Source organism: Calypte anna, chromosome 6 (assembly GCF_003957555.1).
Source record: "Calypte anna isolate BGI_N300 chromosome 6, bCalAnn1_v1.p, whole genome shotgun sequence".
Classification (NCBI taxonomy): Eukaryota; Metazoa; Chordata; class Aves; order Apodiformes; family Trochilidae; genus Calypte; species Calypte anna.
In genome coordinates, this window is record NC_044252.1 from 2,233,768 (window position 1) to 2,256,244 (window position 22,477).

The following is a 22,477-nucleotide window of genomic DNA, read 5'->3' on the forward strand; positions in this document are numbered from 1 at the left end:
TTACAATGTTAACGACCTTTATTTGTGAGAAAGAAAATCCCAAGTTTTGTGATGCTGAACTGTCAGACAAATTTGGGATATGCTGAATTTTGTTGTCTAATGCTTTCCTGTACCCCCACTACCCAGCTGGGAACCCACCTTCCTCTTCAGGAGCATTTTCTACAGCATCCCCTGTATGAATTTTACTCAGGAAGGTTAACAAGATTTGAATGCCTTCTCAAACAAAGGTATTTTCACGGAAGAAAGAAAAAAATCTAAAAATCTGGCGAACAGTCAAATGCAAAACACTACAGAGGGGCCTGGAATAATTTCTCAAAGAATGGTTTGTGTTGTTTCCCAGTTGCTTTGCCTTTAAATAGCCTCATACCCCCAACTCAGGGGCTCCACCAATTGTAAAAGCAAGAACTAACCAGTGCCAGATTCCAGTCTCAAAATACAAACCATTTTAGATACAGAGAGCAAAGGGGTAGGGGGGGCTGGTTCATAAGAAAACTTCTGAGCATTGTTGGAGCATAAATAATATGGCATCTTTCACCTCAAATAGCCTAACACTTCATAAAGTGATATGAGCTTCACTAGTTGCTGAAACACAGCTATTTCTGAAGTGGAACCTGATATCTTTTTTTTTTTTTTTTCCAGCAGAGAGCAATGTTTTAAGGTGGAGAGTGAAAGACACAATATACAACCAATTCTAAGTGTAATCTAGCAAAAAGATTGAGTAAAATATACTTGTAGTAATAACATGCATTCTGGCATATCATAAATTTGCCTCCTTAGTTTACAAATGCAATTAATTTAAAAGAGATGCAGGAAATTTAAATTATATTTTGTCCTTTCTTTTTCAGCAGTGCTCTCTTACAGCTCTGTGGTAGCAGATGCTTTGGTGCCTTTCCTTTCTTCGTTTAATTTAAGGTCCAAGTCCCGGAGCTGATTGAGGAACCCTGAATTTGGGCAGATGTTTCTGTGAGCACTGACTGTTTTCAGAGCATCCACGAGTGTCATGTTTTCATGGATCATTAAAAAAGCAAGCACTAAAGTGGCAGAACGGCTCACCCCCATGGCACAGTGAACAAACACCTTACCTGCAGATAAAAAGAAGAAAAAAAAAAAAAAGAGGCACAGCAAGGTGAGTGGGCTTCAGCATTTCTGAAGTGCAAAAAACACAGGGATAAGAAGGAAAAAACCTACTAGAAATAAGTTGGGAAACAAGGGTGACAAGTAGATACTGATGTTTTCAGGGACAAATTAAATAAGATCATGGTATACATTTTGGGCAAGGTGGTGTTTCATACTGAGCTCATGCATCTAACTTGGGCCTCAGATTAAAATAGTCTTTTTTTTTTTCTGTGGTAGAAGAAGTTTTCTGTGACTTCACTGGTTAGTATAGCTTTTCAGTGGGGAAAAAAAAAAAAGAAGCGGGTTTTGGCAGAAAATTTTGGCCCAGCCTCGGGTGTGATCACTGACAAGTCCCATAAACTCTGTAGGATAGTCTGCCTGTAAAAACGGGCTCATAATTTACTGTATCTCAGCAGCCCAGTGTGAGCCATAACCAGGGATTTAATAAAGCACTCCAGTGAAAGCAGCAGATCTTGCAGCCAGTCGGAGTCGGAGCAAACTCTGGAACAAATGGAAATTATGATAACTAGGCCATAATCCAAACCCTGCTGACAAAAATTCAGCAGGCTGTGGGTCAGGCTCGTAGTTTTTTACTTAGTTCATTAACTTCTGCTGCTTCTCTAGCTTAATAGACAGTCTGAACAAAGCTCCAATTCTGCAAAGCACTTAAGCATGTGAAGCATTTAAGCCAAGGCTGAAGTGCCATCTTCTGCCCGTCCTCTCCGTGGCATTTCCACGTGTGCCTTCTCCAACCCTGTGCCAAATCTGAGCTTTGCTGGCTGCCTGTTACTGCAAGGAGAAGTCATTTGCCTCCTGTTGAAACCTCCTCCCAAAGCTTCTCTTTGCCTCCCTCTTACCTCCCAAAGTGTTTAAGGCTTTGCCTATGAAATTGGCAGCTTCATGGAAGAAGATACTTAAATCAAAGGAAGGATCATCAAATGCTTCTACTCCATAGTACTCCATTTGCAGATCTTTGTAATATTGGGCTCCTGTGTTGATGCTGTATGGCCCATGTGCTGCATTAAGGATGTGAGTAATGTTGAGGCTTTGAAGAGTACTTTTACTCCTAGCAGCCCACCTGTGGAAAGACATGAAGGGCTCACTGGCAACATTCCTAATCTTCTGCAAAAAATAGCATGGTTTAAAGTTAGTTCCTGCTCCAGCTAGAGAGGGATGTAAGATCTGCAGCTTGCTTACAGAGTCCCAAATTTTGAGAAGCCTGTGGTGCTTTGTGCCTAAAAATTGTGATCTGATATTTTGAGGAGCAGCAAGAGCACAGACTTGCCAGTGAGGCACTGTTAGTTAAGCAAACCATTTTGTCCATGGGAATATAGCTTACTGTATAAAGTGGCCAAGATTTTTCCTTTCTATAGTTGTTTAGCAAGCTCTAGAGCTAATCTTTCATTTGTTGTGTGCATGGGTTGCAGGAACCCACGCAGGTGCAGCAGAAGCTCATTCCTGGTCTGGACATGAAGCAGCATCATGCTCACCAGCCAGGTTCTTCCCTCCATCAACTGGGACTGAAATGATCTCACAAAACTGTGATCCTTAGCTGGTGTATTCATGAGGAGGAGCTGGGAAAAATGAGCTATTGGTCTATGTAAGCTGCAGTCATCCAGATAGAAGGAAATGGCAATAAATACAAGTGGTCACAAGAATAAGGTATTTGCATGAAAATTCCTGTTTGATGATTTCAGTTTTACCATCTTGGAAAGAAAGTTTGGATTTGGATTGGGAAAATCCTTATTTTATAGTTAATTTTGGTCCCCCTCCATCTGTCTCTTGATCCTGCTGCTCCTATTTGAAGGTAAGCATTACTGTGCTCTTGTCTGCTGCTTGGAGCAGTTTCCAGGACAGATAACACATCTCAGAGCTGGCACCAATTTGGGATGCCTTCTTTAGGACTTGTGTCTAGAATGCAAACAGTTCTTAACCCTGCCAACTCAACTGTGGTTCACAGACTATAGAAACCCCAGCTCAGACACACTCTGAGCAAGTCACAATTTTGCATGTCATGTTTTCCATGACATCCACACTCCTTATGTTACCAGTTTTGGGTGCCTGTATCACTAAAACATTGCTGGAAACCCAAAAGCTGCTTCCCAGTGTACCCTTTCCTCCTCCTCCCAGGGACCCCTAAGAGCTCCATGAGAGGGTCAGATGTTCTTACGCATCTCCCAGGTAAATATTTGGCCAGACTTGGTCCACGTGATTACCACATCCTTCTTTCAACCACAAAAGCCTCTGGAGGTCTGAGAGTTCTGGTGTTTCATAGGAAGCTGTGCTCCCTGCACTGCTGGTTGATGATGACTCTCTGGTGTGAGGCATCTTGTTCCTCTCTTGCATGCGCTCAGGCTAGATCAGAGACAGCTTTTCTGAAATGAATTAAGAGGAAATTTTCATACAGAAGTAATAGTCCCTAGAAAGAAGTCCTGCTCATTACCCTCCAAATAGCATTACATTATTATAACTAGAGTGTGCAGCAGGGCCTGCAGGTGTTGCTAAAAGCATCCAGAGAGCAGGGCTGGCTCTGTGGCAGGACTCCACAGGCATGTAATTCATCCCCTGAGGAAGCAGCAGCAGAAGACAATGTGATTTAATTTCTGGTCAAGCAATGCTGTTAAAAAAGAGCATCCTGAGCCACCCAAATGCAGCCCTGGCTGAACTTCCTAGGTGCAGGTCTGATTTCTGTTGCTCTAGTGCTGATGAGCATATGCAGGAAAGCTCCACTGTTTTATGTTGGAGAATTATTGAAGTGTTTGGGCACACTCAATTCTGCTTAGTTCACACTGAAAGTTTCTGAAAGAGCAAATGAGTGGACTGACTTATACTTACAAAGCTCCTAGGGCCAAGGTGGAAATCTTCAGGTGTGAAGGATTTATATAGTCTATGTGTATATATATATATAAAAGGTATCTACATACAAGTGTCTTCTATTGATAGGAGTGAATTTAAACACATGGATGATGCACATACACATGTAGACATGGATTCAGAGGAATGGATTTTCAAATGCATATATACATATCTATATGTGTGTCTGTACATACAGAAATAGAAATAGAGATAATTTGAACTAGTTTTTTTTTCTCTCTCAGGTGAATACCCCTGAACACTCATCTCTACTGGTGTATTTGTGTCTGTGTCTTAGTCTCTCCTCTGGGAACTGTTCCACTTTGTATAAATAATGTGATAGCTATTTGCCTCCAGGGAGAGACTGTTTCTCTCGACTGAGGGCTAGGGTACTTACCTGGGATGTGAGAAAAAAGAGCATTGGAGTTTGGGGAAATTATAGAGCAGAAAGTTCTGGCTTTGTTGAGAATTCATCTAGGACTGCTCAGCTCCCTCACAGATTATGCAGTGGAATAGGGCCATCCCTTTTGCAAAATTGTTTTGCTGGTTTAGACCCAGGAAGCTCAGGCCAGCTGGTCCAGCCTAAAGCAGAGCTCTGTCAACAGCAAGTTGTTCAAAGATACCCAAGATAGCAGGAATTCAAAGATATCCAAACAGTCCCTTCTCTGAGACTTTCAGAGCATTTCTCCTGCCAGGATCTCATTATCCTGAATTGCTCTTCTTGCCCTCAGAGAACATTGATGAGCTTTGTTTGGCTGCTTATTGGTATTAAAGCCATAATCAACATGGGAGCCCCACTAGAACTCTTCAAAGTGGGGTGGCTGCTGCTTATTCTGGTGTGGCATCAGCTTTTGTAATGCCTGAGTGCCTAAATCTGGAGTTTGAGTTTCTTTTCTCTGCAGTTCTAGAAAAAAAATGCAGATGGGACCTTTGGAAGTCATCTGGTCTGTCCTCTGCTCCTACAGCCAGATGGATGTTGCTCCTACAGCAACAGCAGCAACTTTGACCCAGTATCCAGGTAAGTTATTTTTAACAGTGCAGGCTAATTTGGGGACAAGCAGAAAGCAAGGCAGAATATCTTGTTGCTTATGAGAAAAGAAGTAGAGATGATGCAAGGTGTACTATTAAACACACCACATACACTTCTGTGACCTCAGCCTAAATTTTCTTCTCCCTCCTCCTCCCCACAAGTGTAAAGAGCAGCTACAGGTTTTAATATGTTCCAATAAAAAGGAAGTCTCCCTAGGGGTAACTACTTAATAAGCAAAATATGAAAAGCACAATAAAAACAATGGGAGAGAGGGAAGAAAGCTGGCTGGTTTTACTTGTAATGATGAAAGAAAAGAACTGTAAGGAAGGAGAGAGCAATACAGGGGTAAAAGCATGTGAATTTTTCAGGGCAGATAACATAACATGAAGAGCTTTGGTGTATAAAGGAGTGTGCTGTGCATTCCCAGCACAGATTAGCATGAAAAATAGCTCAGGAAAAAAAAAAAAAAAAAAAAGATACTGTGCATTGCCCTACAAGTTTTACTGCCTTGCAAAAGTCATGCACTGTGCTCCAGAGCTACTGCCAGCATCGTGGTGATGACCTGTTTGTACTTTCACCGACACAGAACGTTAAGCTGGAGCAGTAAAAGAAAAAGAAAAAGATAATGCAGCTTCAACATGAGAGGAGTCAAAAGACCACAGGCTCGTTTCCAAGGAGTGTGGCTGACTCTCAGGGCAGATGTTTAAAGACTGAAGTTGTGCAGGTAAGCAGATGGAAACCAAGCTTTTGTTTTCCTAGCCACTAGTGTTTTAAACTTCTTTTGTAGCCTGTCAGCTGGTTACAGTAATGGAGATGATTAGCAGAGAGAGGGAAAGAGATGATTAGCAGAGAGAATTACATTGCCTCTCGTTCAAGACCTGATTTTGAGGCTCCCCAAGAACTGAGTTGTTTTGGTGCTGGTGAAGCTTGGCAGGTGACTCCAGGCCTTTGCAGCCAGGGAGGTGCTTTGCAGCTGAGCTCCTGTTCGTGGATCAATCCTCTTTCCAAAAAGTGTGTCAGCATGGTTGCTTCACGTGGCTTGTGCCAGACTAGTGAGCTCCTTGTGTCAACACGAGAAGATGCACACAGCTCTGTCCTGCACTGTGCTGGCCTTGAAATGGAATTGTTCTGCAGGGCCTTCAGGGTAAGCTTGGAAATAGCTATACCAGATGATTGGACTAACGAAGAAAGCAATCTGAATTTTTTAATTGAAGGCCAGGGACTTTGCTGAGGGTTCCCCACCCCCTCCCTTCTACTGTAAGATACTGCAAAGCTAGCAAAAGTGCTGCCACTGATTACATTTTTCTAAGCTTCTCCCCTTGGGTGGCTCTCAGAAGCTGCTCTAGTTGGAAACAGCTAGTGATTGCAGGAGGGCAGGAGCTCCTGTAGCTGGGGAAAAAAAAAAAAGTGCTCTATCTTACAAGGTCACTAATGTTTTCTGCAGAGATCAAGACCATGAAAGCTGGGTATGATTACTTTTCTTTTAAACTGCAGCCTGGAAGCACCTGAAGACCAGATCTCATTAGATTCTTTCAATCTTTCTGTGTATTCTGGATTCCCTGAGAGCCACCCCAGAGGTCTGCAGGTGGCCAGGGGTCAGCATTGCCAAGGTGCAGGCAGCACCCAGGAAGGACTGTGGGTGACACAGCTCCCCAGGGACCCAGTCATTCCAGGACCTCTCCTCTGCTGAGCTTTGTATCTCCCCAGTATTATACAGCTACTTGAATACTACAGTCTGCAAGGCATTTTTCTGATTTTTCTTTTTCTTTTTTTTTCTTCCTTTCTCTTTTTTTCTTTTTCTACGCTGGAAACAATTGCCATTTCCTACAGAAGATTTTTCTGGCAAAGAAAAGAAAAAAAAACCACACAACCCCCACCGATTTGAATCGGATAAAGCATTTAGCAGATTTGTCTTGCATTTGCAGATTCCAGTCAAAGGAAACTCTGCAAAGTTTTGGAAAAAAACCCACAAAGACTCCAATACTGTCGGTTTGAAATAGTTCATTTTGTTATTTCCAGAAAAATTACCACTTCCATTTTTCTATTCAAAGTTACTACTTTTTTTTTTTTTAGTTTTACTTTAGTGTTGCATAAAAGCCTTTTAAAATATTAAGCCAAGATGAAGTGTTGTGTTCCTCTCTGAGAAAAACACATTTTGTTTAAGTAGGTATGAACACAAACTGTCTGAGCAGCTCCTATTTTCACTTCTGAAGAGGCAGAAAGCCTCCTGCCATGTTGCTGTGGTTGTTACCTTGTCTCCTCAAGACCAAATTGAGTTGTAGAGAGATTAAATGACTTTCTAAAGTCCCAAGAGGAAACTGTGACAGGGCATTAGTTGGGCCCCAAGTAATTTTTCCTCTATCCCTTTTGCTAGCACTTTCCTAGCTGGCACAGCTCTGCACGTGGCTATGATGGGGAGAGCTGTCTCTCAATAACAAGATCTTACATGAGATACTTGATAGCCTCAGGCACAGCAGGGCACTGATTTTGGCTGGAACTGTGGTTACTACAATAACTATGGGTCTAGCAAACACTAGATGACAATAACCTGATACAGAAAGCTCCTGCAGCCACATATCCTGAATTCCCTGAATCAAAACCTGACAAAATAAATGGTTGAAAATACCAAAGCATGAGATCAGGATATAATTCACATAGAGAAAAAAAAAAAAAAAAGAGAGAAAAAGTCTCAATGTGTTTGAAATTGCTCTCTAGTCTGTTTTTTCTTCTCTTTTCTCTCAGCTAGCATCCCTGCCCTCATCTTTTTACACTCCTTGCTCTTAGGTAGTGCTTAACACTATGGCTCTTTGTCCTCCTGATGGAAAAATCCAGATGGAAAGAAGTGTGGTTCACAGGGAAATGATCATGTAAGTGGAATTAATCTTTCAGATACTGTAATGTGAAATCTGATCCTCCTTTTTGTTAAGAAGACCCAATCTGTGTCTCTACATTTTGGCCAGAATCCGATGCTAAGAGAACCCAGGAGTCTCTTGAGGTAGAGCTGAAAGCCTGGTGTGCAGAAACAGGCACATTTAAAAGCAATAGCAAAGTTAAAACAGCCAGATGGGAACCTAGCAGGCAACTGAGAGGGGCAACTCTCTGTTTTCCTTGCAAGCCTACAGGGGCTTGTTTGCAGGAATTAGAATCTCTCACCAGCAGTTCACTGCAGCTCTAATACCAAGTGGTATTGAAAATGAGAAGCAGGTTATGGCTGATGGTTTAAATGAGGCACCTCTGGGAGTTTAGAAATGAGATCCTGGGCTCGTCTCGGTGTAGACCTTGCACATGGCAGAGCAATATTGCTTTCTTGGCTGACTGCACCATATATTATGGCCTTTTATTCTGCCCACACTCGAACAGCAGGAACCAGCAGAAGCTCATTGCTCCTGCTTGCTGTTTGAGCCCTGATCTGCCCCACCAGAGGCAGAGCCCCCGGATGATGGAAAGCAGGAATTGGTCCCTTGGCCTCGGTGCACGTCCGTGCTTGAGGCAGTGCTGTGTTCATGCCATTCCCATTATTCCAGAGTGAGGAGAAAAGCAGAATGTACAATTAAAGCTCTGTTTTGAGGTTGGTTGGGGTTTTTGGGTTTTGGTTTTTTTTTTTCTTTTTCTTTTTTTCTTTTTTTTTAAGGAGAATTTACTACCCGGGAAAGATGCCAGGTGGAGGGCTCTGGAAAACACAGCCCTCTCTTTAACCACAGTGTGGGGAAGGAGCAGGAGCAGCCCTGTGAGCCTCCTCCATGGCTGCCCCCAGCTCAGCTCCCTCACCCTAGGCCCTGGCCAGGAGAAAAATCAGGAGTCCTCACACCTCTTTACTGCTTCATCTTCCTCCTGACTCCTCCACTCACAGCCAGCCCGGAGGATTTTTTCTGGGGCCCTCTGACTCCTCCAAACTGAGGTGGAAGGTATCAACTTCTGCTTGTGAAGTTCTCTATGAGTTCTCCTGTCCCCATGCAGGGGCTGCCCAGGAGGCTGCTGCAGGGCAGGGACAACTTGTGGCTATTTCACAGGGACTGTGAGCACCCGGGGACAGCAGGGACACACACAAGGCCACTTCAGGAGTGCAGGGTGACCAGCCTCAGCCAGGAGCTGGGACAGCCAAGAGAGCCTGTGTTGGTGAGGCAGGTCCCAGGTAGAGGTGGAAGGCAAGAGGGTCCTGGTCAAGGAGGGGTAAAGCTTCAAGGCAACACAAGTGGAGATGAAGTTGGAGTGTCCCAGCTCGGGTGGGCTCCTGAGCAAGGTGAGGACCCCCAATGAGACCTCCCAGCACTCTTTCTCACTAGCTAGCCCATGACAGTGCTCCAGGAGAGCGTTCTCTTTCCTTCACAGTGTTACTGATCTGCACATGTTTTCCCAAGACTGTGTCTTTCCAAGGGGAGGAGAACCTCCAAGGTGCCTCCAGCCCCCCAGCTGCCTCCCCCAAGCCCCCTGGCTCAGAACCACGCAGCCAGGGAAGAGGTGCCTGCAGGAAAGGATGCTTGGGGGAATATGGGGGTGGTGGGTGGAAAAACGGGGAGTCCTACTTGCAGCTGGGCCAAGAACCACAGCTTTTACATCTGCAGCTTTCAGATTCAGAGAGAAAAATAGAAAAAGAAGGCATTACCTTAGCAGCTGGCATCACTGAGCTTAGTCAGTGCACCATCCCCAGCAAGACAGCGCTGCCCTCCACAGGCTCCTGCTGTAATTTCCGACTCTGCTGTGGCTGATGCTTTTTTCCCTTTCATTTTCTTCTGGGGTGCTCCTGTCCAGGGTAGAGCTGCTAGGAATTTAAAAAACAAAAAAACCCCAAATCCCCCAAACCAACTGCTTGCCTTGACACATCTCAGCTACACTCCTGCTTCTCCCTGACTTAAAATAGCTGAGGTTTTCAGACCTGCTGCCAGCGGGGTGCTGTGAGCAGCTAACTATAGCAGCTAGATGCTAATAGTAGTAACTCCACTCTCATCTTAAATAGCGGCAGTAATGGAGCAGGGAGAGGTGAGGAGCTGAGCCCGAGGGCAGAGGAGCTCCTGGCAGAGAAAGGAAAACCGAGTGACCTTGGTATTGAGTGCTGTTGCTGTGCTGGGATCTCATGGGTGTCACAGGCTGTCAATAGCAGTGACATGTGGGGACCAGTGATGGCAAAAAAGACCAGGCTGGCTCTGAAAGATGGAGGGAGGGGGAAAGCTTTGCAAGCTTCAGCAAAGACAAACAAGGATGTTAACATATGGCTACTAAAAGGGGCTCCAGAGCACTTGACTGTCTGCAGGCAGTATGGATTTGTGTGACTGTGGATTAAAGGGTTGGGGTTTTTCTGCTCCTTGATTTACTCCTCAAATGATTTTTTTCTCTCTCTCTTTGACTGCTGCTGTCAATACAAAATTGACAATGCTGTCAAGCTTTCAAGGTTTGAGAATATTTGAAGGCAAGAGTAAAGGGGTTTTGTTATTCCTCTGTCATTTGGCAGTGGTATCTTTGAGCTGTCTGCCTCTCCCTGCACTTTTAACATAAGCAAGTAAAGTTGCCTTGCCTGGCTTGAAAGGGTACATATGAGAAATGCACCTTTTTCTAAGGTTGACAAAGCTGTACAAACTCTTTGCAGTGGAACTGATAGCAAAAAGACTTCACAGTTCTACAGTGGAAGATCTATTTCAGTACTTTTCCCAAGTAAAGCACTGAGCTTTTAAAGGACACTCTCAGTTTTGGTAGGGCAGAGAAGGATAATTTTTCTCTTTTTTTTTTTTTTTTTTTTATTTTTTAAATTTTTAATCTTTTTTTTAAATTGCTGACTTTGAAACCATCCTTTTTTTTTTAAAGTCATCTTTTATATAGGGTGATAATATGAATCAAAGGAACTGACCACTGACAAGGTGTATAGGAACACCCAAGAGAAGATACTAAGACCTAGAACCAGAGCTTACTTTCTCTTGCAAACTTCTGATTATGTGCCTGATGAACATTTGCTCCTAGTTTCTTATCTTGAATTGAAAGAAATAAAACTGGGAGTGGTTTTCCTGTTGCTCCTCCCTGGTATTGGGGTACCAGGTGAAGCAGAATGCAAGCAACCAGGGAGCTGGTAGAGCTTGTCCTGCCATTTGTGGGAAGGAGTTTTTACACCTTCATCCTGTCAGGTTTCATGATGTTCTTTTTCTGATGTTGTTTCTTGTGTGGACTGTAGGTGGATGCCAAAGCTGGGAAGGTGATGGAGGGAGAAAAAGCCTCCAGCAAAGCAGCAACCTCCTGGCTCCCAAGAAGGTGAGTTAAGCCCAGGTATCAGGGGGGGTGCAGCCTTGCTGGAGGTTATGCCTGTTGGAGGTGGTTTAGAATAGACATTTTGGCTGCAAATACAACAGACCATTTTCCCAGAGCAAACCCCAGTGCCTCCAGCACAGCCCTGGGTTCTCTGCTTGAGAAAATTGCTGTGAGCAAGAATACATTGAGGGTTGGGAACTTCACAGGTATAATGGTAATGGGAGCCCTCCATGAGCTGTATAAATAGGATTATCATCCTGTTCCTCCAGTGCCTGGCATCCCAAGCAGTCATTTTTGCTTGTGCTAGTGAAAATGAACAAAGCTTTGAAGAGCTTTTATTTATGTTCTCTTTGCAGGTTGGAATGTTGTGAGTAGGTCTTCTGTCTGGTTTTGAAGTGTGAGTTTATTTTAAGGAAAAATAGTGGCATTTTATCCGTTTGGAATTTTTTTTTTTCCTTTTTAAATTATCATATGTTACTTTCATGTTGTTAGCAAAACTGTGTGGGAAAAGCTATTGTGAGAGGAGAATGAGGGCCACAAATAGTCATTTACAAAAAAACCTCTGTGTGATTGCAGGAAAGAGGGAAAAAACCCCAGAAACTATACTTTAATCTTATCTGTTACATACTTTTAAAACAAAAATACTTTTTTGTATTTTGGGGTCTTTTTTTAGAATCAATGCAAGGTGCTCTGGCCTGATTGGTAGTGTTTACATGGACAGATCAGAAGGAAAGAGTTGTTGCACTAAAAGGAAAATCTTTACATGCCTATCGGACAAGATCTTCCTGTGGTTTCACAGGGGACAAAGATGTCTTTTGTCCAGGAGCTGTGAAGATCTGAGAGCAAAATTGGCAAAAAGGGCTCTGTTCAAAATATTTATGATCCACTTGATGTCATAAAACAACAAAGCCTCACATTATGCAACTTTCCTTTGCTCTGAGATGTTCAAGAAACACCAGGTCCACAAAACAGATGATTTGCCCTGGGGTAAAACCCGAGCCACTGCTACCAGATCAACTTGTAGAGCTGGAAGACTTGGGCAGCCTTTCAGATAAACAAAAAGGACTCCATCTTTTTCCAGTTATGCCAACTGGTTTGTTAGAATTAATTAGACACTTCCTTTCCTGACAGCCCTTGCCTATAGACCGGCCCAGCAACACTGCTGCCACTGAAACGCTGTGATTTTTCGTTTTACCACAAGATGGCAGAAGAAAGCAATCTTGAATAATTTAAAAATACACAGTATTCTCGTGACTGACCTTTAAAGGGAGCTGTTACTGAGATACGAGAAACTACACTGATTGGATGGGTGAAAAATGGGAAGTGTGCTGTAGGAGTTAAATTGGTATTGACCTGAGTGTATGCATCAAACTATCTCCAAAAATCAGACAGGGCAGGGGCTTTCAGCTAACCAAAGGCTTTACCCTTCCTTCTCCTCATCCAGAGTGATACTTCCCTTGTATCCTTCTGAAAATTAACAGAAATCTCAAGAAACCTTTGCAAAAGTGGTTGGACATCCAGGTTGGCCTTGAAGACTTCCAGGGAGGGGCATCCTAAGATTTGATCCTAAGATTTGAGAGCTCAAATCTGTTCTGAAATGCAGGAGCCCAGATCTAGCTCCAGCTCAGCTGGGCCCTTTTCATCTCTTCCTGGGCCCATCAGGCACAGGAAGGTGCTTGCTGACTGGTGGAACAGAAAAATGTGTCCCAGAGCTGAGATGTTCCCTCAATAAATCCTTGTCCCACTTTTTCAGCAGTGATGACAGCTGAGTGTGCTAGGGCTTGCTGATCCTACCTCTCCCGTTTTCTGACTCCCTAGGGTCAGAAAGAATTGTGATCAACAAGGAAGTCCATCTCATCCCCCTCCCTGGTAGTTTAATCATCCTGCTGATGAATCATAAACTGGGTTGTGGCAGGAAAATCCTCTGTGGTTAAAAACTCAGCTAAAACTCCCTTTGTTCCCACAGAGGGAAACTAACAGCCCGGCAGAGGATGTGCAGGACCTCACCAGTCCCCACTCACATCCTCTGTGCCTGAGGATTTCATGCAGTGTCTCTTCCTGAGCCCATCAGTCCTGAGCTTTAAGGAGGGTTGGTTCAGCTGCACTTCTTTTATATTTCTAAAAAAGAACAGCTTTCCCTTTGTGCTGCTTGCATTTTGTCATGCTGCTTTGGCTCACCCACCCTTTTCCTGAGTTTAGTAAAGAAGCTGTCTGTAAAAAAACAAGAAGAGGAGGCATAAAAATAAAGTTATCCACGATTTGCTTTTTTATTTATGGGGGAGAGATTTTTATCAAAGGCAGAAAGGGGAGTCTGTCAAGTTAAGCACCTAAGTACTATTTATGCCCTTGAAAATCTTTCACTTAGGGTGCTTAATTACTCTGAGCAAATCCATTGCCAGGAGAGGTAATTGACCATTTTTATAGAAGGATCAGTAACAAAAACACTCTGGGCTATTGTTCTAGAAATTAAAAAAAAATTAAGAATTATGGAAAGAATATGTTTCAGGGCATCAGCCAGCCTCTCCTGAAACTATGCAAATTCACTTGGTGAAAACAACAGCAGACACAATGAAATGAGTTGTGTGTGAAGCTCTGAGATCTCAGATGTGATATTATGCAGAAGGTAAAGAGTCTGTAGTAGATAAGTAACAGCTCGATGTGTTATCAAGGGTGCACTTTGATTTTGATGAATGTTAAAAGAACCTTTAGCCTTGAAAATAAAAAGAGGATAATTTCTCTCCAGGCAGTGGCTGCTCATGAAAGTCATAAAATAAGAGCACTGGAGCCCTAATTTTATAGTGCTTTTTAAATGATTTTCAAATGGTCCAGCTGCTTTGTGCCACAATAACACAAGGCAGAGATATTTACGTGGGTGATAACAACCATGCATCAACCTGCCTGAGATGCTCTCCACAGGCAGCCTGCACCAGACCAAACACACATGGAGAGCTGATACTTGCCCAAGCAGATTGATCACAATCACACCATGGCTGAAGCCATCCTGAGGAAGCTGCTTTTTTTATTTTTTATTTTTTTCCCCACCAGACAACTTGATTTTTTCTCTTGCCTCCATCTGACCTGCGAAGCACGAAGGGTTCTGTGGTCACCAGTGCCAGTTTTATTTTGTTGTTTGAGAGCCTGCCAGCTCCATGTGCCTCTTCAGGCCATGCCCTCCTTGGCAGACTTCTCAGTTTGGAAATCAGTGGGTGAATTCAGCCCTGGGTTGCACCACTGGGTTTTGGTGGGAGTTTCCCCAGGTATTCATTTGGCCACAGTGTTGGTGTTGCCACGTGGTGTGGTGTTACCTTGCACAGAGATGTACTCAAGCTCTGGGTTTGGAATTGTCACCAGCATCTTTCCCCAGGTGTTATAATTCTGCATCTTTAGGACTTAAGTCTAAAACTACCATTTCTTTTCCAGAACCTGCCCTAAAATGAGGACTGCCCAAGGAGAGTTCATAGAATCATAGAATGGTTTGGGTTGGAAGGGACCTTCAAGATTAGTTCCAAACCCTCTATTTGGGCAGGGACACCTCCCACTATTAACTTAGGCAGTTCTACTACCCAAGCTTAACTTGTCCATTTGGGTAGTTATTTCAAAAGTCTGGTTAATATTTTACCTTTCCAGTCCTTTTTTGTTTGTAAGACATAGGCAGAAAATGGCACTGGGAGAGACTTCTCTTCTGAGCAATGAGAATAGGGTTGAAAAACCAGTTCCTCTATGAAATATTCCTGTAAAATTAAAGAACTGAGCTCTTTCTGTGTTCACCAGCACTGGAGTGCACAGCACTATTTGTGTAAAGGAAATTTTGGTGGGAATTGGTAGTTTTGAGCATGAAAAGAAGGGTAATTTATAGCTGTAAATGTAATACCTCTGCTGTAAATCTCAGGTCCATAAAGCTAAGATAGAGCTGGAGAGAGGGACATGGTGGGGTAAAGGTGCCTCTGGAGAGTCACTGAGCACATATTTGTCACCAGGATGGAAAGTTCTGTCCTTGATCTGGGTAACTTCTTATATGTGTTGGACACCAAGATTTTCTCACTTGCTAATTTGTTGCTCTCAGTGGAGCAAACCAGGTTACCATCTTGTTTTGTCCAGGGATATCCCTAGGAGCTTTAAACTTAATCAGGGGCTTGTTTTCTCTTGGAGTTGAGTTTTATGAGTTTTCCTGAGCAGAATGGTCAACAAACAGGGAATGTATTCTAGAGGAGTCTCTTAATACATCTGTTACCTCTATTTAACCAAGTGATTGAGAAGTGCCTGAAGTAAAAAAAATTCAGAAACCCTTTACCTAGAGGGGAAACAGAGAGGAAAGTCTGGTTTGATGTCAAAGCTTTGGGTCCTGTTCCTTTCATCTTTATCTCATATCAGATTGTCTTGTCTGACCTTTCTTCCTGTCACATTGATCTTTGGGTTTTTTTTTTCTTATTTTATTTCATAAGAGTTTACATAGGTGTATGTTGGTATGTTGTGTCTCAGTTCAATGTCTAAATGCTGCAGGTGTTCCAGGAATCCTCAGCTGGAAAACTCTTTGGATAGCATTACCCAGAGGGAAGGGCTGGAAGATGCTAAGCTAAGACAGTACAAAGGATGCAGATCTGCTTTTTTTTTTCCAAGAACACAGTGAAGGAAGATTTTTCCTTTCTAAATAAAAATGCATCCATGTGGTGCTGTTCCAGGCTGCACAGGTTAGTGCCATGGTCACAGATTGCATACATTCATACTTCTCTCTTGCATCTCATCTCTGACAGATGAGCCTCCAGGGTATTACTTTCACCCCTTTCATAACTCAAGAACTACTTTTTGTTACTAGAGACCTGAGTCCAGAAAGAAAGGAAAACACATGGCATTAGGCTTTGTAGATGGCCAATTGGCATGGCATGTCTCTGCAGTAGCTCTTTGCAGCTCTTCATTGTTCTCAAACAAAAAAGTAACAATTTTTGTGCTGTGTATTCTGATAAACTAAAAAACAAAATAAAATCTGTGGGTTTTGATTGACAGCTCATAATCTTTCTCCCCACTCACCAAAATACAGCATCATTCCCTTTTAGAGTTTTTATTTGTTTGTTTTTTTAATCTCTCCTGCTACAGAATATCCACTTCAGTGTGCATCCTGTGTGATACCACCTGTGATCCCTGCTGCTGATGTGGACATAGCTTTGTGGGTTGCTCCTAATATTTCAGGATCCTGCTCCACCTGCCAATGGAGGCAGTGTCTGTAAGTAGCTAATTAGGCTTTCCTAAGTGGTTGAGTGAGGTTCAGTTTAATGCTGCTGAAGTAATTGGTGACCACTTAATGAAAGTGCTGCCTGAGAGCAGCAGCTTACTACCAGGGACTCACCATTTGGCCTTGGGAGTGTACTCAGAGGCAGCACAGAAATGTACACAGAGGTGAAAGTCATCCAAGTCCTGTGCAGGTGTTCCATAAGAATGCATTTCCTGGCAACAGGCAGTTTGAAATCCTTTGCTTTTCCCATGCAAAACGTGCAGCATTCAGTGGCTGGGTGACACCAAGGTCTTCCTTGTTACAGGCTGTGAGCTGGGGAAGTCATGTATAAAACCTCCCAACAAAAAAATAACTCAATGTATGCTGTTTTCTTGTTCCTTTCTTGATCCCTGAATGTATTCACAACAGATGCAGAATTCCAAATCATTTCTCTTCTGCATAGACCGTTGCCTGTCTGGAACTTTGTTAACAAGTGTTACAGGTTCCTTTTGACTGCTAAAGGCATTGGGAATTACTGTCCAAAGCACCCTCTGAAAATTCCCTTCATGAAGTAGCTCAGGTCCTCCTATAATCAGACACTAGATACCTAAGTTTAAAGAACACTCAGGTTACAGTGTAGCCTGTAACCATTTTGCTTCAGCCTGTAATTGTTCAATGTTTCGTTGTTTTGGTTTGTTTGGTTTTTTTTTTCCTAGAGAGTTTGCTAATCTGGCTGAACTCCTGCTGATAAACCTTCTTGCTTAAAATTCAGCATGAAGGTTGATTTCTGCATGGTGTTTTACATCTTGTGCCCTCAGCTGCTCACTATGTAGCTCTTCAAAACAGACTTTACCTTTCAACCCAAAGGGTCTTGGCCTTGGCCTTGCATATCAGCAATAGCTGATAGTCAGACAAATATTTAATAAATCAGTTTGCTGACCACTTCAAAGTCCTCCAGGCTGAAAGACATCATGTAAAGTCAGGCATCCCTGCTTTATTTTACTAGAGATATTTAACTTGTTTGAAGAGACTGACCTTGAAATTTCTCCTAAGAGTCATACAGAGAAATCTGCCTTAGAAAATACAGCTTCAATTCTAGATTGAATTCTAGTTCCTCAGCACATAACTGGTTCTACAGAAACAAGCAATGACAATTTATGGTACTGCTTCAGGTTATTTTAGCTGTGGTACTCATCCTGATGCTGGCACAGGTTTGCTCAGTGACAGAAACATCCTGTGTTTATTGGCTTCACTGAGCACTGGGTTGGGCACTAAGTGGAAGTGCTCTCTCTATTTCCCCTTTCCACTTCAGGAAGATCCCATGAAACCTTATTCTCAGGTGGTGCTGCTATTTGTCTTCTTGATGTTGGCAGAATAAAGAGAATTCCACCTATAGCACTTGATAAACTTCTAGTTTCACTGGTTGCAGTCTGCAACTTTTTTGGTTTTAAGCTCAATATGAATGTTCAACAGTTGCATTAGCAACCAAACCTGTTTACCTGTTTATCCCTGTTAGCTGAAACTTGTCAAAGCTCATTTTTTCCTTGCTCCATGTACACTGTTGTTATCTATACATTTTCCTCCCAACATTCATTGTCTTTTCCCCCCAGGGGACACAATGTGATAGAAACTAAACACATGAGAATAATTTGCAGTATGGGTACCCACAGGCATTAAAAAGAGGTCTGAAAACTGCACTTAAAAGTACATCTGAATTCCAATGACAGTGATAATACAATTTCAGGGATTTTTATAAAATCTTAAATCTTTGCTTTTAATACCTGCTTGCTCAGTTCTGCAAATCCTTATTTCTCCAAATGGTTTGTGACCTGCTGGTGCTGGGAAGAACTTTTTTTAGCATAACAGTGCTCACTAGGCATGCTGATTGCATGTTTTCTGCAGGCTCCAGAGGGAAACAACCATCACATAAGTTTGAAAAATAAACAGTAGTCTGCTGTCATTCAGATTATTCATATTTTTGTCAGAAATCTCAACTGTAAATTGAGTTGTCATATAAACAGCAAAAGTTATAATATGGGTTTTGTTGTTTTTTAAATGTTAAAATTTCCATTCCAGTTAAAATTTAAGTCAAAAAGGTCCAAGCCAATCTCAGTACAATTTTAGAAGTTACTCGGGGTCACGAGTCTGTCTGGTGTTTTATGTGGTAAATGTTACAGCATTTACAGAATCTAAGTTGAATAATTATAAAACAGTGCAAAGCAATAGAGACCCTTATTCTCTTTTTAATTAATTTTACTCCATTCTGTAGGTTCTCCCTTTAATGGGTAGTCCTTCTGCTTCCTTCTATGCTAATCTTAAGTCTATTTTAAGGCACTGAGTTTTAACAACGCTAACTAAATAAAGTAGTTGGACAGCATATGCTAACAAGCACTGTACTTCCCAGCCCTGGAGAACAGCTTAGCCTCAAATAACACTTATGTATTGCCTGTGTAGAGATTAAGCCACTCTTCACCCATGTGATTTAATTCCACTTTTTGCAGATGTCCCAAATATCTGGCAGTTCCTGGGCAGGGGGAGTGCCAGGCTCAGATCATTTCTGGGCTGACCCCTTTGGTGGCCACCAGCAGATGTAGGCAGGGGAGTTCTTGCTGGATGCCACTGCTGCAGAATCCACAGGGAAGGTTTGGTTTGTTGTTTTTTTTCTGAAGAGGGCTCTTTGCTGCCTCTTGATGCTCCCAAGCAGGTGGCTGTCTCTAAATACAGCATGAGCCTTGACACCTCCCCAGATTAGCTCTGCGCTATGTCCCTGATGGAACAGGGAACAGACACAGAAATGAAAAGTCTGCATTATGCAAATCTTCTTAAAAAAAAAAAACAAAAACAGACACCAACCCTTGCTGCTTCCCTCCCTGCATAAGCTTTGGTGCTGTGACTGCCAGCACAGAGCTCTGCCCATGAAGGAAATGTCAACTCAATGCAACAGAGACACAGTCCCAGTGCAGTGCTAATAATAAGTTACCAGGAAAGAGGGGACAGCTCATCTTACAGGGGAGTTCAAAGTAAAGACATGAGAGCAGCTGTCCTGGGCCTCACCAAAGGTCCATCCAGCCCACTGACCTGCACCTGACTGGCTGGAGGTGGATGCCTACAGAAAATAAGAACACACAAGCATGATTTTTGCTGATTTCCAACACTCATCCAGCTGGCTGCAGCTCACCAGCTTCCAGATCTGTCTGGAATTTCTAACTACTTGGTAATCCCTACTGGATTTCTCTTCCATGAAGTTTTCCAGATATCCCTGAATGTTTATTTTACCTCTGCAGCAAGGCCTTACAGCAAGGCTACCAAACCCCTTCTAGTTTCAGACCTGCCTTCTACCAACTTCCTCTGATGTCCTCAGTTCTGTAACTGGAAAATAAAATTAAAGGAAGTTTCCACTGGAATCTTATGTGGCTCCCTTAAAGGTGACATTGTGGTTCTGTGATTGCTTTAAGCATATTTAAGTCTGTAGCTGGGACAGTCCCTTCCACTGTGCTCTCTGCTCACAGACAGACATTTGCAGCCTCAGCTGAACTGGCACTGGTCCTCATGACCCACTTGGTAACATGGTTTGAGAAATTGGATCTAGGTGAAGGTTGCTCCTAAAAGAAACAAAAAAGTTGCTTTTCAGGTCCTCTCCAGAGGGTGCCTAGTTCTTCTTTCTGGCATAGACCTTTCCCATGGCAGGAGCCAATTCCTAAGTATGCATTCTGCTGAAGAGTGTATCTGACAAATGTGTTCTTCAGCTAAACACTTATAAAAAATGTTGAAAATGGATAAAGGAATTACAACCAGGTTGAGGAGGGACCTCGTGATAAGGCAAACCTGGAGGAGGAGGCTTGTGTGTCTCTTTTGGAGGAGATGGAAGGTGATGGGCTCCTGTGCAGGCTGGATCTCCAGGATTGAGTTCCTGCAGTCTGTGGTGCACAGGCACTGCAGCATGAGCTTAGGTGCTCTGGCCAGCTCAGCAGCTACCCAGCTGACCATTAGATACTGAGATACTTTCCAAAATGGGGCCCTCACTCAGCTGGGAGCTAACAGGCTGTGCCTTTAGTCTCCTGGGTTGTGTAGACCCTGTTGTCAGATGTGTAGTTTCTGAATGGAGTCAGTATTTTGCTTTTGGTTTGGTTCTTTAGTCCAGCTGGCTAAACCAGTCTTTGAAACAACAATTTTCTCACTGAGGGTGGAAAACACTGAAGTGCTAATGCCACATCACATCCTGACCTGAACTGAGGGTAGTGTAAGTTACAAGTGAGACTGTCTCTTTTCTTCCTAGGACATCACAGCAGACAATGTTTGCTGTTTTAAGAAGTTAGAGGACTAATTCTGCTGCTTTTGCTGATGTCGATGGGACTCTTCTTCCCTGAGAAGACCTGGAGTTAAACTCTTTGTGAGGAAGGAAGCAGCACAGGCAGGCAGGAAATACAGGTAACACTAACTCCATAGATTAAAAACCCTTCTGTGACTAGCCAGTGCCCTTGAAAAGAGTTTCTGACTAATTCATTCCCTCCACTGGGGCAAATCAGTCTTGCTGTACAAGCTCACTGGTGGCACGGATGCCATACCCACTCAGCTTTGTGCTGTGCTCTTCTCTCCACCTGGTGAAACAATGCTCTCCCAGGATGAGCAGTATCTCTGAGAGCAGGTACTAATAATTTACAGCAGGAGCAGCTTTCACAGCTGTGGCTTTGTGGGACAGATGTTCAGGGGCATGCAAAGCATTATCCTGATGGGAGGTTCTATTAATCTTGCTCACACGTGTATAATTTTGCCCAGCCATTTAAGATGCATTTCAGATTTTTCTCACATGAATTTCAGATTTTTCAATGCCATGTCTTCAAAAGGTTTCCAGACCAAAACCTACTGTAATGTGGAGTATAAATTATCATGAAATATTAACTGGTATAAATCCCTATTAACTCTAATAGAGAACTTCAAAGCAAACCTGGCTCCTCCTCCACCACTCAGCTGCTTTGTGAGGTATAAAGATTGTCTTGGCACTGTTGGGCTTTAAATGTGATTTTCTATTTGATCTTTTTACACTCCAATCTCTTCTCTTTCTCTCATCAGTGGAGCTCTTTGGCAAGATTCAGGAAAATCTGAACAGACAGTCAAACAGATCTCTGAAAGGATCTTAAATATGCTTATTTTGCAAAGCATCCATGTACACTGAAATAGGGAGGAATTTCTACCTTCCCATAAGTGCTAGGCAGAAGCAGCACTCATGTCATCACCTCTCTTAAGAATTAAGGAGGATTGGGGGTCTGGGAAGGAAGAGGTTCAACTCAGAAATCACCCCTATTTAAGTCTTCTAGCCTTGCAAGTCTCTTGCAGCAGAGAGGAAAATGATCAGAGCTGATGCTTCAAATGCAAACAAACAAGCAGAAATTTATTTATTTCATCTGGCAGGGAAGGTTTATAAGGTCAGGTAGTCAATAAATCAAAGCAGTAGCAAAGGGCAAAACTAGGCTGGATTATCACTCTATGGTTCACCACAAGGTAACAAGCTAATTTTCAGGCAGAGCATGAATTCCAAATGCTGTTGCACTATTAAAAATCACATTGGCTTAAGTGCTGATTAACTGGTGATAGAAGAAGTGGCAGCCTCAAAACACCTTAAAATAATTTGCATCAATCAAGCCTAGCCATTGATGTAAGCTAAGTTCTCACCTGATGTTCAGCCAGGGATGATTCCAAGCCACTTAGAACTGATTTGGAATCATTTGGAGGGAGAGTGAACTGGTGAGTTCAAGCTTACAAAATACTCTGAAGATCTGACATTTGATGATCCTGACATATTAGTATCCTCAATATACTACATAATATCCCATATCTTGCTGAAAACATAATTTATACAAGAAAAGGTTTGTGGGTTTGCTGACCCAGAGACTGCAGAGAAAGCTGCACCAAAGTATATTCTGCTGGTGCAGGTCTTTGGGCTGTCACAGCTTTCTCTAACACTGCAATATTTAGCAGAGCAGTCAAAGGGGAACTTTTTTCTCTGTAGCAGTGCCTGAGCTTTTAAGAAATTGAAACCTGAA

At 42.8% G+C, this 22,477-nt stretch overlaps 1 protein-coding gene across 1 annotated transcript; it reads right to left on the reverse strand.

The window, feature by feature from the left end:
- LOC103537725 (dual specificity protein phosphatase 13-like) lies at positions 1–10,023 on the reverse strand. Its single transcript, XM_008504040.2, has 4 exons — positions 9,603–10,023; positions 3,287–3,491; positions 1,974–2,194; positions 1–1,082 (listed from the first exon to the last, which is right to left on the reverse strand). The coding sequence occupies exons 2-4, from the start codon at positions 3,460–3,462 to the stop codon at positions 856–858; spliced, it is 624 nt and encodes a 207-aa protein (XP_008502262.2). The 5' UTR covers positions 3,463–3,491; positions 9,603–10,023; the 3' UTR covers positions 1–855.
- Between the last annotated feature and the right edge of the window lie 12,454 nt (positions 10,024–22,477).